The 13,528-nt window shown below is 64.8% G+C and overlaps 2 protein-coding genes across 4 annotated transcripts in view; one reads left to right on the top strand and one right to left on the bottom strand.

Annotated features, from left to right (window-relative positions):
* The first annotated feature begins 6 nt into the window (after positions 1-6).
* On the top strand, positions 7-3,869 carry LOC123022159 (cadherin-3-like). Its single transcript, XM_044427616.1, has 7 exons — positions 7-71; positions 613-757; positions 864-1,039; positions 1,275-1,403; positions 2,754-2,896; positions 3,002-3,140; positions 3,624-3,869. Exons 1-7 carry the CDS (start codon positions 69-71, stop codon positions 3,711-3,713), a joined length of 825 nt encoding a protein of 274 aa, XP_044283551.1. The 5' UTR covers positions 7-68; the 3' UTR covers positions 3,714-3,869.
* A 115-nt stretch (positions 3,870-3,984) lies between these two features.
* The window catches only part of GAS8 (growth arrest specific 8), a 12,053-nt gene continuing 2,509 nt past the window's right edge, over positions 3,985-13,528 (bottom strand). Inside the window, exons 1-11 of one of the 3 annotated variants that reach the window (XM_044428027.1) lie at positions 10,447-10,474; positions 10,032-10,142; positions 9,280-9,477; positions 8,913-9,119; positions 8,703-8,757; positions 7,529-7,734; positions 6,862-7,029; positions 6,489-6,575; positions 5,910-6,119; positions 4,742-4,807; positions 3,985-4,311 (exon numbers count right to left, since the gene is read on the bottom strand). In XM_044428027.1, coding sequence (XP_044283962.1) covers positions 4,162-4,311; positions 4,742-4,807; positions 5,910-6,119; positions 6,489-6,575; positions 6,862-7,029; positions 7,529-7,734; positions 8,703-8,757; positions 8,913-9,119; positions 9,280-9,477; positions 10,032-10,142; positions 10,447-10,449 — 1,461 coding nt within the window. In that variant the 5' untranslated portion in view covers positions 10,450-10,474 and the 3' untranslated portion in view covers positions 3,985-4,161. Of the gene's footprint in view, positions 4,312-4,741; positions 4,808-5,909; positions 6,120-6,488; positions 7,082-7,528; positions 7,735-8,702; positions 8,758-8,912; positions 9,120-9,279; positions 9,478-10,031; positions 10,143-10,446; positions 10,475-13,528 lie in introns of those variants that run through there. The other 2 variants (XM_044428028.1, XM_044428029.1) reach the window with 2 other exon arrangements.

Genomic DNA, 13,528 nt, shown 5'->3' with positions numbered 1-13,528 from the left:
TCATCGAGAGGGAGACGGGGTGGCTGAAGGTGACCCGTCCCCTGGACAGGGAAGCCATCGACAGATACATGGTGAGTCCGCCCGTGTCACCGCAGGCCTTCCGCCGAGCATCACGGGGCCGCGGTGCCTGCCGGGAAACGGCTTGGCCGCGTTGGGCTTCTTGTGCGGATCCCCGGTCGCTGGTGCTGCCACCTGGCATGGGTCCCACACCGCCAAAATTCATAGTGGTTTTGCCTCAGAACAAGGCATGCGGGGTGCGTGCCCCTCGCTTTGCAGCAGAATTCCCACAATCCAGCTGTTTCCACAGGGAACGGGGTTTCATGGGGCCTGCCATGTCGGTGGGAGCCCAATTCTGCTGGGAAACCAAGCGTCCCTGTCTGCTTCCCTGGCTGGGAGCCTTTGCTGCGGCCACCGTGACCGGCAGGGGAGGGGAGGGGTTCGCCTGCCGGGGGCTCCAGAGAGCAGGCGTGGTCCCCCGTCTCCCCCAAGTGGCCACCCGGATCTGGAGCGAGGAAGGCTCTGCGGCACCTGTGGGCGCCCGCCGGAGCCTTCCCTGGGCCCAGAGCCACCAACACGGCTCTTCAGTGGCCTCTGACTGCCTCCGCCCTCCAGCTGAATTCCCACGCGGTGTCTGCCAACGGGCAGCCCGTGGAGGAGCCCATGGAGATCCTCATCAAGGTGAACGACCAGAATGACAACCGGCCCCAATTTACCCAGACCGTCTTCCGAGGAGAGGTGCCGGAAGGAGCCAAGCCAGGTAGGAATCTGCCCTCGGGTGCACAACTGGGAAGGAAGGGGCGCTCTCGTCCCCATCCTGCCGCTTCCACCTCGTCCGAACGCCCTCCGCCTGCCCGCCTGCCCAGGTACCGCCGTGATGCAAGTGACGGCAACTGACGCCGACGACGACATCGACACCAACAACGGGGTCATCACTTACTCCATCCTCAGCCAGGAGCCCCCACTGCCCTCCAGACAGATGTTCACCATCAACAACAGCACGGGCTTGATCAGCGTGATCACGACGGGCCTCGACCGGGAGGTGAATGCTGGGCCGGGTGGGGTGGGGTGGGGTGGGGGGCACGGGGCCTCGCTGGTGCCCCGAGAGCGCGCTCCGCACTTCGCCAGACTGTGCCCCCTCTTCTCCGCTCGCCTTTGCCGCAAGTGTGGCTTTGCCGCCCGTCCCAGAGGCCCCGCTCACGCGTGGGGGGGCCACGCACCCCCTGCAGCCCTTTCCCCACCTCTGCCTCAAACGGCGCTGCCGGTTCTGCTTCCAGAAATATCCCAGGTACACGCTGGTCCTCCAGGCCGCAGACATGCTGGGCTATGGCTTCGCCACCACTGCGAGCGCCGTGATCTCCGTCACCGACGCCAACAACAACCCGCCCAACGTCGACCCCGTCACGGTAAGGCCGGGGCGCCTCCCGCCCTCTCCTGGGCGCACAGACCCCACCTCGTGCCCCGCCAAGCCCCTCCCGCCACACACGCAACGCCACAACCTCCGCCACCGCCCAAAGTGGCCTGGCCCAGGGAGCAAGCCGGCCCTGGGGGTCCCCGATCCGGACGAGGACGGTCGCCGCACGCCTCCCGTGACGCTGCTCCGGGCTCCCCCAGGAGAGGGTTAACGCTTCCCGCTGAGTCACGGCTGGCTGCCTGCCCACTCAGAAATGGGGCCAAGGCACCGGAGCAGGAACGCCTCCGGACGGACGGGGAGGCGAATCCAGCTGCCGTGGAGGGATGAAATGCAAGACCAGGGAAATGCGGTGAGAGACCCCGGTGGAGGGGGCACGAGCCGGGGGGCGGGGGCACAGCCCCTTGCTTTGGAGTGCCTCTGGGGAATCTGGTGCTGGGGGAAATGCGACTGGCTGGCGCTGGAGGAAAGCCCCGAGGTTGCTGGCCTGCCCCTCCAGCCTTGCACGCTTTCTGACAGGAGGGGCTGGGGTGGGGGGCCCCCTCCTAAGGCAGAAAGCAGATGGACTTGGATGAGGGAGCTGCTGTACAAGGCCGCGCTTCAGGTCACCGCCACCAGGCCCAGCTGGAGAATTCGAGGAAGGTGGGGGACGAGCGGGTCAGGGGGCCCATGTCCGGGGCTGGTAGCGCAGGCCCCCTGAAGCAGCCGGAGCCCCACCGTGCCGCTTGCCCCCCAGCCTCTGCGGAGCAAGTGCGCAAGCAGCGAGGTGGCCGCCCGCTGGCCTTCTGCCTGTCCCCGGGGGGCGGAGGGCCCACGAGGGCATCTCGCCAGGGGGCTGGAGCTGGCCTGCTGTGGGGCGCCCCCAGGGACGGCGAGAGGCTTGGGACGAGGAAAGGAAGTCATTCTTCCCACGGCGTCCGGCTCAACCATCCAATTCCCTGCCATGGAAAGCGGTGGTGGCCGCCAGCCTGGAAGGCCTTCAAAAGGGACGAGGCGGGACGGATTCTCGAGGGAGGCGGCTCCCTGCGGCTGCTGTGGGCCCCCCGTTACCAGAGGCAGCATGCCTGCGCCCACCGGTTGCTGTGCAGCTGGGCCGGAGGGGGTTTTGCACCCACCCGGCTAAAGAGCCGTTGGGCGGCGGGGGAGGTCTGGATAAGACAGACCTTTGGTCTGATCCAGCAGAGCTTTTCCTATTTTTCTAAGAGGGAAGGGTCGGGGTCGAGGCGACTGGGCACCGGCTTGGAAAAGGAGGACCAACTCCTGAGGGTGCCAAGCACAGCTGTGCAGAGGGAAAGTGGTGAGGGCTTCCAAGAGCTCTTCTCCTGCTTTCCACCCCGCATTCCAGACTGCTGCCCCCACGGAGCCCCCCCACGCCTCCCTGACTGTCCACGCACTGAACATGCTCACGGGGCTTCCTGCAACAGACCTGACCATGCACTTCTCTCGGCTCGGGCGCTCCAACGAGCCGTGGCAGGAGATCATGAAGAGGTAGGAGGACCCCGAATGGGCCCGCGGCCACGCTGGGCTGGGCGGGAGCCACAGCGGGGGCCTCTCCGGGCCCCCAGCAGCCCTGGCCTGACCTCTCGCTTTCAGCACGACAAACGAGGACGGGCGCATGGGCGGGGGCAGCGTGCCGCAGGGCCTGCTGGCAGCCGGCACCTACAAACTGCGCTTCGACACCGGGGAGTACTGGCAGCGGCTGGGTCACACCAGTTTCTACCCGTACATAGAGGTAAGTTTCGTTCGGCTGGCAGAAGAGGACCAGAGGGCCCCAGCAATCACATGGCCCTGGCGCAATTGGCTGGGGATGGTGGGAGTTGCAGCCCAACACATCTGGGGAGCGCAAACAGGGGAAGAGAAGTGCATGCTGGGCCTATGCAGGCCCAGCGGCATGGTGAGCTGGAGCGGGGGACCCGTTCCCACCGCCCGCGAAGGATGCCGGGGTCTGAGCAGGGAAGGGAAGGGAAGGGGCCCCGAGCGCTGCTGGGGAAAGCCTGGGGAGCCAGCCCTTGCTCGTGGGGCACCCCTGCAGCAAGCAGACTGTCACCGGAGGGGCCAGCGGGGGCTCTGAGCCAGGCGCTGCCCCCCCGCCCCCATCTGTCCTCCCACGGGCGAGGCCCGGTGACGCTGCAGAGCCCTGCCGGCCTCCCATGACCCCACGGCCCCCACCCCACACGGCTCCGCAGTGCTGAGCGCGCCCGCTGGTCTGTTCCAGGTCGTCTTCGTGGTGACCGAGGCGGAACGCAAGGTGCACATCCCGCTGCTGCTCAGCCCCTACTCCTACACCACCTACCGAGGCAGCTAGCGGAGCCGGCGGGCGTCTCGAGGCGCAGCCTCTTCTCCGGGGGGCTGCACGTGGCGCCCGAGTCCTGCTCTGGGTGCGGATGCTGGCCCGGGCCCAGCCACGTGCAGCTGCCAGTCCATACTGTGAGGCTAATAAAAAACCGATTTGCAAGGTGAATATGGTCACGTCTGGGTGCTGGCCGCTCTCTGTCAACCGCTTCCATTCTTTCTAAGAAGCCCAGAGGCTGACAAGCCAAGAGCGGGAAGAAAAAAGCGCCTCTACAGAAACCCAGTACGGAAAGCCGAGCGCAGGGCCCGTTTATTGCAAGACCGGGCTGAGCCGGCCCTGGACCGTTCCCGGGGCGCTGCATGGCCCTCTCCCCAGCGGTTCAGTCGCGCGAGGGGGGCACAGAGCGGCCCTGGACACGAGGCGAGAGCAGGTGGTGTGCCAGAGGAAAAGGCGGGCCCTGCTACGTGGGGGTGGAAACAAACCCAGCCGGCCCCTGGCCCAGCGTGTGGCCGAGCACCGAGGTCTCCAGGGGCTTGAAGCCCAGATTGTCCAAGGGGATTCCAAAGGCAGTCAGCTTGGCTTCGTACGTCCGCAACAAGTCATTGTGCGCCTGCAACGGAAGGGCGAGACGGTGAGGCCGCGGCTGAGCGCGTGTCCTGAGCACGCTGGCTGCGCAGTACGCAGGCTGCTCCGTCAAACCCACCCCCAGGGGCTGCAGCGGGGCAGGGGAAGGGCTGCTAACACGAGTGCACACGAGGCTCCCTGGCACAGGAAAATGGGGCCGACGCTGAACATGGGGCAGGGTTCATGCCCGCTCGATGCGGGGAGATGGGGAGACACGGATTTCATGGCCTAGGGAAGGGCAGAGGGCCTCCCTCTGCATGCTGCTCCGTGCTCACCCGCGGAGCTCAGTGCGCAGGCCAGCGAGCGCGAAGCACGCCGAGCAGCCATGAGGGGACCCCGCGCGGCCCGAGCGCCTCGGCCAACCACTCCCCTTCGCTGCGGCGGGCGCCAGGGCTCCTCTCGGGCGCGGCTCTTACCTTGCATACTCTGGCCAGCTCGAGCTGGAGGTCCTTGATGGCGTTGTTTTTCGAATCAAGCACGTCCTGCGAAGGGAGAGAGGATCGTCCGTGCATCCGTACTGCAGCGTGCAGGGGAAGGGGCCCCGGAGGGCTGCCCTGGGCCCAGCCTGGCCCCTGACCACTCCCTTGTGGAGCAGGGCAGGCCTGGGCCAGGGTGGCCCCTGAGCAGGTGCACCAGAAGGCGCCGCCTGAGGGAAAGCGGCAGAGTGCAGACTCACGGCAACAGCCCTCTCCTCCTCTCGCCGGCCTCGAACAAGGAGCAGGCCGGCCCCGCACATTCTGGGCTCTTTCTACGGCCAGGAAAGCCGGCAGCCCTTTTTCAGGGGGCTGCTACGAGGAAGGTGCGGTCGTCCAGGGCTGGCAACGTGCATGCAGCGCCAGGTCCTGCACTTGCGTGTGGGCTCAGGCGCGGGTGGCGAGCTCTCGGCAGGCCCTCTGCTCAAGGGGCACCGCGCTTCCCGCCGCTTCCCAGCATTTACTCTTGGGGCTCGCCTGAAGGCTCGCCGCGCCTCCCGCCACAGGAGAGGCCAGCTGTCTCCGGGCCTCTGCCAGGAGGCCATTCTCGGCCTCTTAGTCCCGGGCCCGGGGCTACCATCAGCACAAGCGACGTGCCGGACGGCCCCCGGGGCTGTGCCTTCTGCCCGAGCGGCAGCTGGGCGTGGGGGCGCGGGAGGCCTCGTGGCGGAAGCAGCTGCCGAGGGAGGCGCTGGCCTCCGAGTGGCCGCCGTGCCGCCTCTCCCCTTCCTGGCGCCACCAGCGCTTGGACGCGCCAGTCGCCCGCTCCGACGCCCAGGCGCTCCAGGCAGCAGCGCTGCCCCACCAGCTGCGGCACCGCAGGCCAGCAGAGGGAGCCGGAGAGGGAGGAGGCCGGTGGGGCCCCCGGGGCACAGACTGCTCTCGCCCTGGCAGAGCGGCCGGGGTGACGGTGGGCCTGCGGCGCCCCGGCCAGGAGCAGCCCTGCTCTGTGCTGCGGCAGGTGAGGAGCGGCAGCCTGCAAACACTACGACAGAAATTCGATCCCGGACCCGAACCGGCCCGGCTGTTTTTCGCCTTGTGGTGCTTTCTTAACCTGGAAGCCGGCAGAAGGGGATCCCTCGTCAGCGAGCTGCTAGGCTCAGGCACGTACCTCGAGCTTGCGGGTGACCACCATGAGGGCGCTGGGATCGAGGTTGGAGGCAGCGAGCACCTCGTTCAGCTGCACCTCCTTCTTCTCCAGGATGTTGGAGAGGCCCAGCAGCTTCCGCTCCAGCAGCAAGTTCTTGAAACCCGTCTTCTGCTGCACCTCGTTAATAGCCTTGGTGAACTTCTCGTACAGCTCGTCTCGCTCCTCCTGCACCTGCGCGGGGGGAACACCAACCCGAGGATCAGGGAGAGCACTGCCCCAAGCCCCGGCACGGACTGGGTGGGGGGGGGCTGCAGCCCCCCCCCCCCAACACACAGGGACCTGGCACAGTCACGGACCCACGCGTGCCCAGCTCCACAGGAGGCCCACTGAGAACAGGCCCCAGTCTCTCTCTTCTCCAGGAGGTAGCCCACATCTCGCCTGAATTCTCCGGTGCCGAGACGCACCACAGCACGTGTCAGCCTCCCCCCGCCAGGGACCCCAAAAGGTTTTGGACTCCAGCCCCCCACCTGCATGGCGAATAGTACGGATGCTGCGGGGGGCGCCCTAGAGCGCCCGGGAGGCTCCAGCCGGGGGCCTCACCTTGCTGAACCGCTGCTGCAGCACTTCATGCTCCCACTGGAGGTCCTTCAGCTCCTTCTCGGTGACCTTCAGGCGCGCTCGCACGCTCTGGCAAGGGAAGGGAAGGGAAGGGAAGGGAAGGGAGCGGACGGCATGAACGGCAAAGGGCTCCTGGTGTCGGGAAGTGTGAGCTACCGCTGCAGTGTGTTATGTTTCACACGGGAAAGGGAATCCGGGGACAGGCAAGCTGGCCGCTGCAGAGACGCCTGTCCACGCCTGAGCAGCAGCAGACTCGTGGGAGCCCGGTGCCCGCAGCCCAGGTCCAGCAGGAAGCAGCACCAGGAAGACCCGGCCGGGCCGGGTGCCGGGTGCTGGGTGCAGGGCAGGGACGTACCGCCAGCATGGCTTTGTCCTTCTCGTAGTGGGCGAGCCTCTTCTGCAGCTCTGCCACCTCCTCCCGGGCTCGTTGTAGCGGCTCCGTCAACCTTTTGTTCTGCAGCATCACTTCGGCCATCTCCTTCTCCAGGTGGTCCTCCTTCTTCTTCATCTCCTCCATCTGCTCCTGTGCTCCGGAGCAGAAGGGATGTCTCAGGACCGCAAAGCCAGCCTTCAGCCTATTGAATGGAGCGGGTCTTTGGCTGCACTAAAGCTTGTCTGCCACCTACGAGTCTTGAGTCCCCGTCCTGGACATCTCTCTGAAGCAAACCTTCCATGGGACTTCCCCTCCTCCAGAAAGAATAAGCAACTACTCCCAGTCATTTGACCGGCCCAGTGAAGTCGAAGGAACCGATCTGCTGGGGAACAGTTCAGCAGGACACAAACGAGGCCCCCTCCCCAGACCATGAAGAGGCACTGACCCCAGCACTCCTGGCAGACATGGGAGCGCTCCAGAACACCGAAGCTCGCCACAGGCAAAGCACACGAGAGCAACCAGGTAAGCGGCAGCAGGACGGAGTCCGCCAAAGCCAGAACAAGCCTCAGGGCCCACCCTCCTCCCTCAGATTGGCCTGCAGCTGCAGCAGCTCCGCTGCCGAGCGTGCGGACAGGTAGGTGTCTTTTACCTTGAGAGTGTTGATGAGGGCCAGGTTGTTGAGGGTGACGTCATTGTAGTAGTTCTTGATGTCGCTGAAGGCCTTCTCGTGGTTCTTCATCAGCGTGTTGATCTGCCCGTTCTTCCTTTCCTCGATCTCGTGGATCTCGGTCTTCCGGCGCAGGTCAAGCTCATCTCGCAGCACGCGCATCTTCTTCTCATACTTGGCCTCGATCTCTGGGGGAGCAGCATCCAGGGCAGACTGAGCTCTCACGAAGCGAGCAGGCAACAAGGTGCAGGCCAGGCACCTCTACCGCGGCCTGCTGCGCCAGGCTGTGGGGAAGAGCAGATGGGGCCGGGTGTCCACTGGCAGCATGAAGAGAGGGCTAACCACTACTCTGGCTGACTGGAAAATGCCAGATTTGCCCAAACACAAGGGAAACACTTCAGACATGCAAAGAACTCTGCCACGGAAGAGATGGCCTGGGGGAGCCCAGCACTGCACAAGTACAGAGCCAGCCCTGCAGAAGGCACCACGGCTGGCGCCCAGGTGGCTTCTTCTCTGGTTGCCTTCTGCCAGTTGTCGAAGGCAGTCTTATTCCAGCAAGCTTTTGCTTTACTAATGCCCGATCCGTTATTTCAAAGCTGGCATTTTATGTGTGCTGTTCGCTTCTGTTACTACTCAATTACGTGTAAACTGAACAGGCTGTTTCACTTCAAATTCTAAGACACTCTACACGGTGTACAGAAACTAGAAGAGCTAGAGATAAGGGCCTTCGCCTAAAGCAGACAAGCAAGCCATGCTTCTGCACGTAGCGAGCATTCCTAATCAAGCAGCTTACAACTGCCTGCGTGTTCGCGCGCACAAAGCACGTGGAGGTTCAAGTGAGCCTCGGCGTCCTCCTCCGAACGAGTGCCGGGTGCCCAGAATGCAGGCAGCTATGCCACAAGGGCCTAGGCAAGCCTCCAGGGCCCACCCAGCCGGCAGGCCACCTTCACGCACACCCCGCAGCAGAGAAAGGGGCCGTGGGGCCCTGCCTTGCCTGCTGAGCTTCCAAACGGTCACACGCGTGGCTCCCAGGCAGGGGGAAAGGCGCCACCGTGTGACCCAGCTTCCACACTGCCAGATTGGGGTGGAGGCTGCCTCAGGGAAGAAGAGGCGCCACAGCCTGCAAAGCCAGGAAGCAAACCAGCCCAGCACTGACCTCTCACTTGTCTCTCGAAGTCGCTGCGCAGCCGTGTCATGTCCTCCTGCTGCTTCTGCCAAGGGGATGGTGCTGGTTAGTGCCAGGCCTGCCAGTGCAGAGGGATGCCCTTCCTGCAGACTCAGAGGAAAGCGCTGGAGGCAGGGCTGAGGCTCGGGGCGCCGACCTGGGACTGGCGCAGCAGCCACGCCGGCGCCGCTTCACACGTACCAGCCGGAGGTTCTTCACAACCATCTCGTTGGCCAGCTCCTGCTCCTTCAGCTCCACCTTCAGCGTGCGCATGTCCTTCCGCAGCTCCATTTCCTGGGATCGGTGATCCTTCTGGGCCAGCTTCATAGCAACGGTCCCTTCCGCCTTCAGCTCTGTGAGGTTGTTCTGGTGCTCATACAGCAGGTGCTTCACTTTCTGCTTGTAAACCTGAAGCAAAAGGAGGACCTATCAGAAATGGCGCCCTCCCCTGCAGAGGCCTGGTGGAAGCCAGCTGGCTTTGCGCTACTGGGGGGATGGGACGGTGGGGGGGGGGATGCGTCAGAGGGATTAAAGAGAGAAAACGAGACAGTGCAGCATGGAGCCTCACCTTGATCTCCACCTGGTGGCGTTCCTCAGCCTCCTCCATCTCACGGTCCTTGTTGCGAAGCTCGGCCTTCTTCTCATCCAGCTGCCGTCGAGTGATCTCCCAGAAGGTGTGGATTTTGTCTCGCTCCAGCTGGAAGTAGTTGCGCTCTTCCCGCTCGCGGTCCAGCTCCTCCCGAACACGCCCAATGTGCTCCTCCAGCTGTGGGACCAAGAAAAGGGTCAGCTGACAGCACGGCTGGAACCAAGAGGGTACACGGGGAACTCCCCATGGCCACCGTGGGCACCCTGCTTTGCTGCCTGGTGGGATCTGTTGGCTTTTTGAGTATGAGACATACTCATAAGAACCCCAAAATGCCTGTACAATTCACACAATCACTACCTAAACCATGCTGTAGATCTGCATTCAGCCACCCTGTAGAAAAGCTTAGCTTTGTTATTCTACAGATAACAGAAAGGGCATGGGCCCAATCCCGGGTTTCTCCCAACAGGGACCTTCTGCACGGACAGAAGGAAGAGTGCCTCTGCGAGCTCCCCAGTGCCGGGCGTCCATGTCGGTCTTGCTCCCACGTCCTTCTGGGTGGGAGGGTCAGAGGCCACCCGCCTGAGCCGAAGCAGCACCCAGAGCAGCCTGCAGAATCCCAGGCCGTGCCATTTCTTCAGCGAGCTCCCAAACTAGGGAAACAACGCATCCCGTGCCCGAGGCGTCCCAGGTGCCTCCGGACACGCCGCCCCGGCAGCCCCGGCGTCGCCCACCTGCTCCTTGGTCATGCCCTCCGGCGGGAGGGCGTCCACCACGGCGGGCCCCTTCGCTCCTCGGCCCTTCTTGCCGCCACCGGCCTTCTTCTCGCCTTTCTTCTTGGGTGCCTGCGGGGCGCGGGAGAGCAGAGGCCGGGCTGAGCGCCAGGCGCCGGAGGGCAGGGCCCGGCCCGCCGCCGTTCCCCGGGCGGCCCGCTCCCCCTCGTCCGCGGCAAGCGGGCCCGGCTCGGGAGGGGGCGAGCGCCGCCGAGCATGTGCAGAGCGCAAGCTGGGGCGGCGGCGTCGGGGGCGCCCTGCCCGGGAGAGGCCCCGGCCATAGGGCTCGGGCGGGCGCGGGGCCGGGGAAGGGGAAGGGCGCCCCGAGCGCGGCGGCCCCGGCCGGGGCGGCGGCTCCCGCGCCCGCCGCACTCACCATGGTGCCGACGGACGCGCCTCTCCGGCGGCCAGGCCCGAAGCTCCCGCGTTGCCCGGCAACCGCGAGCGGCTCTCGCGAGAGGTCGCCGCGGCCCCGGCCCCGCCCCCGCCCCGGCCGCCGCCTAGCAACGGGAGCGCGCGCGCCCGCCCCGCGGGGCATCGGCCGGGCGGATCGAGGGCGGAGCCAGGCAGCGGGCCTCCCCGCCGCCCGCCTCCGTTGCGCCCCCGACAGCCCCGCGAGGGGCCCCGCCGCCTGGCCCGACGCACCCGGGCGCCCCGTGGCCGAGTGGGGCCCCGGCCGCACCTCCCGCCGAGCACGTGCCCGACGCCGCCATGACCCGGTGCAGCCGGAGAGCTTCGCCGCCGGGAAAAAGGCAGGAACCCGCAGGGGGAAGGAAGGCAAGCGAGAGGCCGTTAGCGAGGCGGGGGCGCTGCGCCGCCTTCCGTGCGGGTGACCGTCCCTGGCCGCGGCCGGGCTTGCTTCCGAGGAGACCCGTCTCCGCCTGCGCTCTTTGCCTGGCAAACGATGGCCAGCGCAGCCCTTCCTCCCCAAGGAGCGGCTTCGGCTATTCTAAGGAGCAGGCGATCAACAATAAATTACTCTTCATTCTGCGTTCCCGACTGTAAGATGAGTCATATGCTGCACGTTAAACGAGATAGAGTATAGTAGGGCAGGAAAAGAGGCAGAAAGCGGGACACGAAATGACCGCGTGTTGTACGGCAGGCGCTCCGATGAGGAAAGGTCCCTGTCTTATGCTTAGAAAAGCGATGAGTGATGCAGGAGTACAACGGTGATCCCTGCTGTGGAGCATGGCCGAGGCAACACTTTGCTCGCTCCCCCATAATACTAGCATCTTGGTGGCTCTTCCCATGGAGCTCGGGGGAGGATTCGGGCCGAGCAAAGGCAGGGCTGCTTCTTGCCTCACACTGGCCTTCATGCCCGAGCGATGCCGGGATGGCGACCAACTGGGAGGGCTGTGCGGGGGGCCCGGGGCACATTCACAGAGGAGGAGGGGCCTGTCCGTGGCTGCTGGGCCCGATGTCTCCAGGTGACCGCCAGTGTCCGAGGCAGGTGCCTGCACACACCAGTCACCGATAGCGGTGCTGCTGGTTCACTGCCCTGCCCAGCCCTCTCTAATGAGGCTGTGGACGGGGCGCCTCGTTAGCTCTCTGGGATAGCTGGATAACTGGCCCCCGGAGCTGCTCCCTCACTTTTACTGCCCCTCCAGCTGCAAGGCCTTCACCTCGGGGACGGCCGTGCTGCACGGACCATGAGATTTGAACCCAGGAGCTGGGGAGATGCAGAAGGAAGAACTGCTGTCCAGCTTGCTCTGTTGCGATTGAGCAGCAATGCTGGAATCACAGATGCCTTCCCAGCAGCTAGTAAGAATATCTGCTGTGTCACCCAGCAAGGGTTCACAATTCTGTGCCTCTGAATCATGTGCAGAGTGCAATTTCCCCCCTGCTCCCCATTAATCAATTTGTACCTTATTTATTTAGGGGGGAACCTAAATTTAAAAAAAAACAACCCTTACCATTCCTGGAATTTTCCAGCTAGCTCTATTCCTGTCTATGCATTTGCTTTTACTCCATGATGCATCTCGGGGCTTCTGGCTGGAAGCGGCTGGCAGCACGGAGTCTCTGCACTCCTGGTTTAGGGTTAGATGGGCTAGTCATTCCTACCGCCCTGCACCCGTTGCCAGCTTGCAGAGCTGCTGGGGATGTTGCTGCTGGCAGCCTGCGGAGCAGCGGCTACTCTCTCGCGGCTTTCTGCCGTGATCTCACTTCCCAGAGCCTCTTAAACATTCCTGCAAAGCAGCCCAGTGGCTCCTCTTCCTGGCCTCCCTTGACGGGGGCCTTCCCCTTGGACCTGTGCCTCGCTCTGTTTTGAGAAGCTGCAGTTGGGGCTGCTGTGTGTGTGTGAAATTTTGCAGCCAGGCGCTGGAGCGAAAGGCCCCAGCAGTGCAGCCAGCAGAGCGATGCCGGCCTGCCCCACCCCCACAGGGGCTTGGGAGAAGCGACGCGAAGGAGCCAAGAGCCAGCGCCCCGCAGGATGCCGAGCCGTGGGAACCGGCTGGCTTTGAATATCGGGGAAAAAATGCAGCGGTCTGCAGTGCTGCCGCAGGGCAGGGCACACGGTGGCCCCACCGGGAGCCACACCGTTCCTGGGCGTGCTGCAAGACCAGGAGGAACCTGCTGGATCCGACCCCGATTGACCCAGTTTCCTGCCAGCCCAGCCCCACCACTGGGCTGAGGGAGGAATGCCGCAGCCGTTCACCTGAGGCCCCCCCCCCCACCGGTGTGGACGGGCAGAAGGGACTCCTTAAAATACGCGGCCTCCGAATATTTCTCTCTGATCCACCTCGGTTCTCTGTGGCTCAAGATCCCGGTTTTGGGCGCCGCCGTCGCTTCCCCAGCCTGCTGCCCCAGATGGGCTGGAGTCCCGCTCCCCTGGGGGGCCGTGGCTGCTGCAGCACCCGGGTGGCCCCAGGAAGGGGAAGGCTGCCCCGTGGGGGGCGGGGAGGGGCAGGAGCAGAGGTGGTGGGGCCCGGTGGCTCCAGCCATCCCATCGGCCTGAGCCCGGGTGTTCCTCGAAAGCGCACTGGGGCCTGTCCAGGCCGGCCACGCATCCCGCTGCGTCCACGGCGGCATCATGCCAGCGAGCGCATGACGGGCCAACACACACCTGGGCCAGGCCGACGCGCACAGGCAGGGCAGAGGCGAGATGCCCCTCTGCGGGTTCCTCTGCCTGGACCCATGGATCATTTCTGTTCCTGTAACTAGAACTTTCCTTTCAAAGAGGTGTATCATCATCCTGGGCTAGAAAATTGTCCCCCAAGGCCTCCAGCAACCCTGCAAGCAGGTCTCCCCGCATTCTGCTGCAGCCCCACTGCCTCCTGCCCAGGCAGCCACCAAGCCCCCCTTCCCAGACCATTTCCCTCTGCAGGGGCCCCCCCCCCCGCATTTCCATGGCACATGGACTGAAACTTCAGATCTGGAACTCTGCACATGCTCAGAGGTGCCCTCTCCAGAAGTTCAAAACGAGCCCAGCGGGCGGAGGGCAGAGAGACGACTGCAGC

The sequence above is a fragment of the Varanus komodoensis genome, unplaced genomic scaffold (assembly GCF_004798865.1).
Source record: "Varanus komodoensis strain SLA01 unplaced genomic scaffold, ASM479886v1 scaffold19, whole genome shotgun sequence".
Classification (NCBI taxonomy): Eukaryota; Metazoa; Chordata; class Lepidosauria; order Squamata; family Varanidae; genus Varanus; species Varanus komodoensis.
Note: the sequence above shows the minus strand (reverse complement) of the source record. Positions and strands in the feature narration are given on the sequence as shown.

Excerpts from the sequence above, each read along its gene's own strand:
- LOC123022159 (XM_044427616.1), top strand. Across the intron at positions 1,404-2,753 it reads CCAACGTCGACCCCGTCACG|ACTGCTGCCCCCACGGAGCC; the intron begins GTAAGGCCGGGG and ends CCCGCATTCCAG. Across the intron at positions 2,897-3,001 it reads TGGCAGGAGATCATGAAGAG|CACGACAAACGAGGACGGGC; the intron begins GTAGGAGGACCC and ends TCTCGCTTTCAG.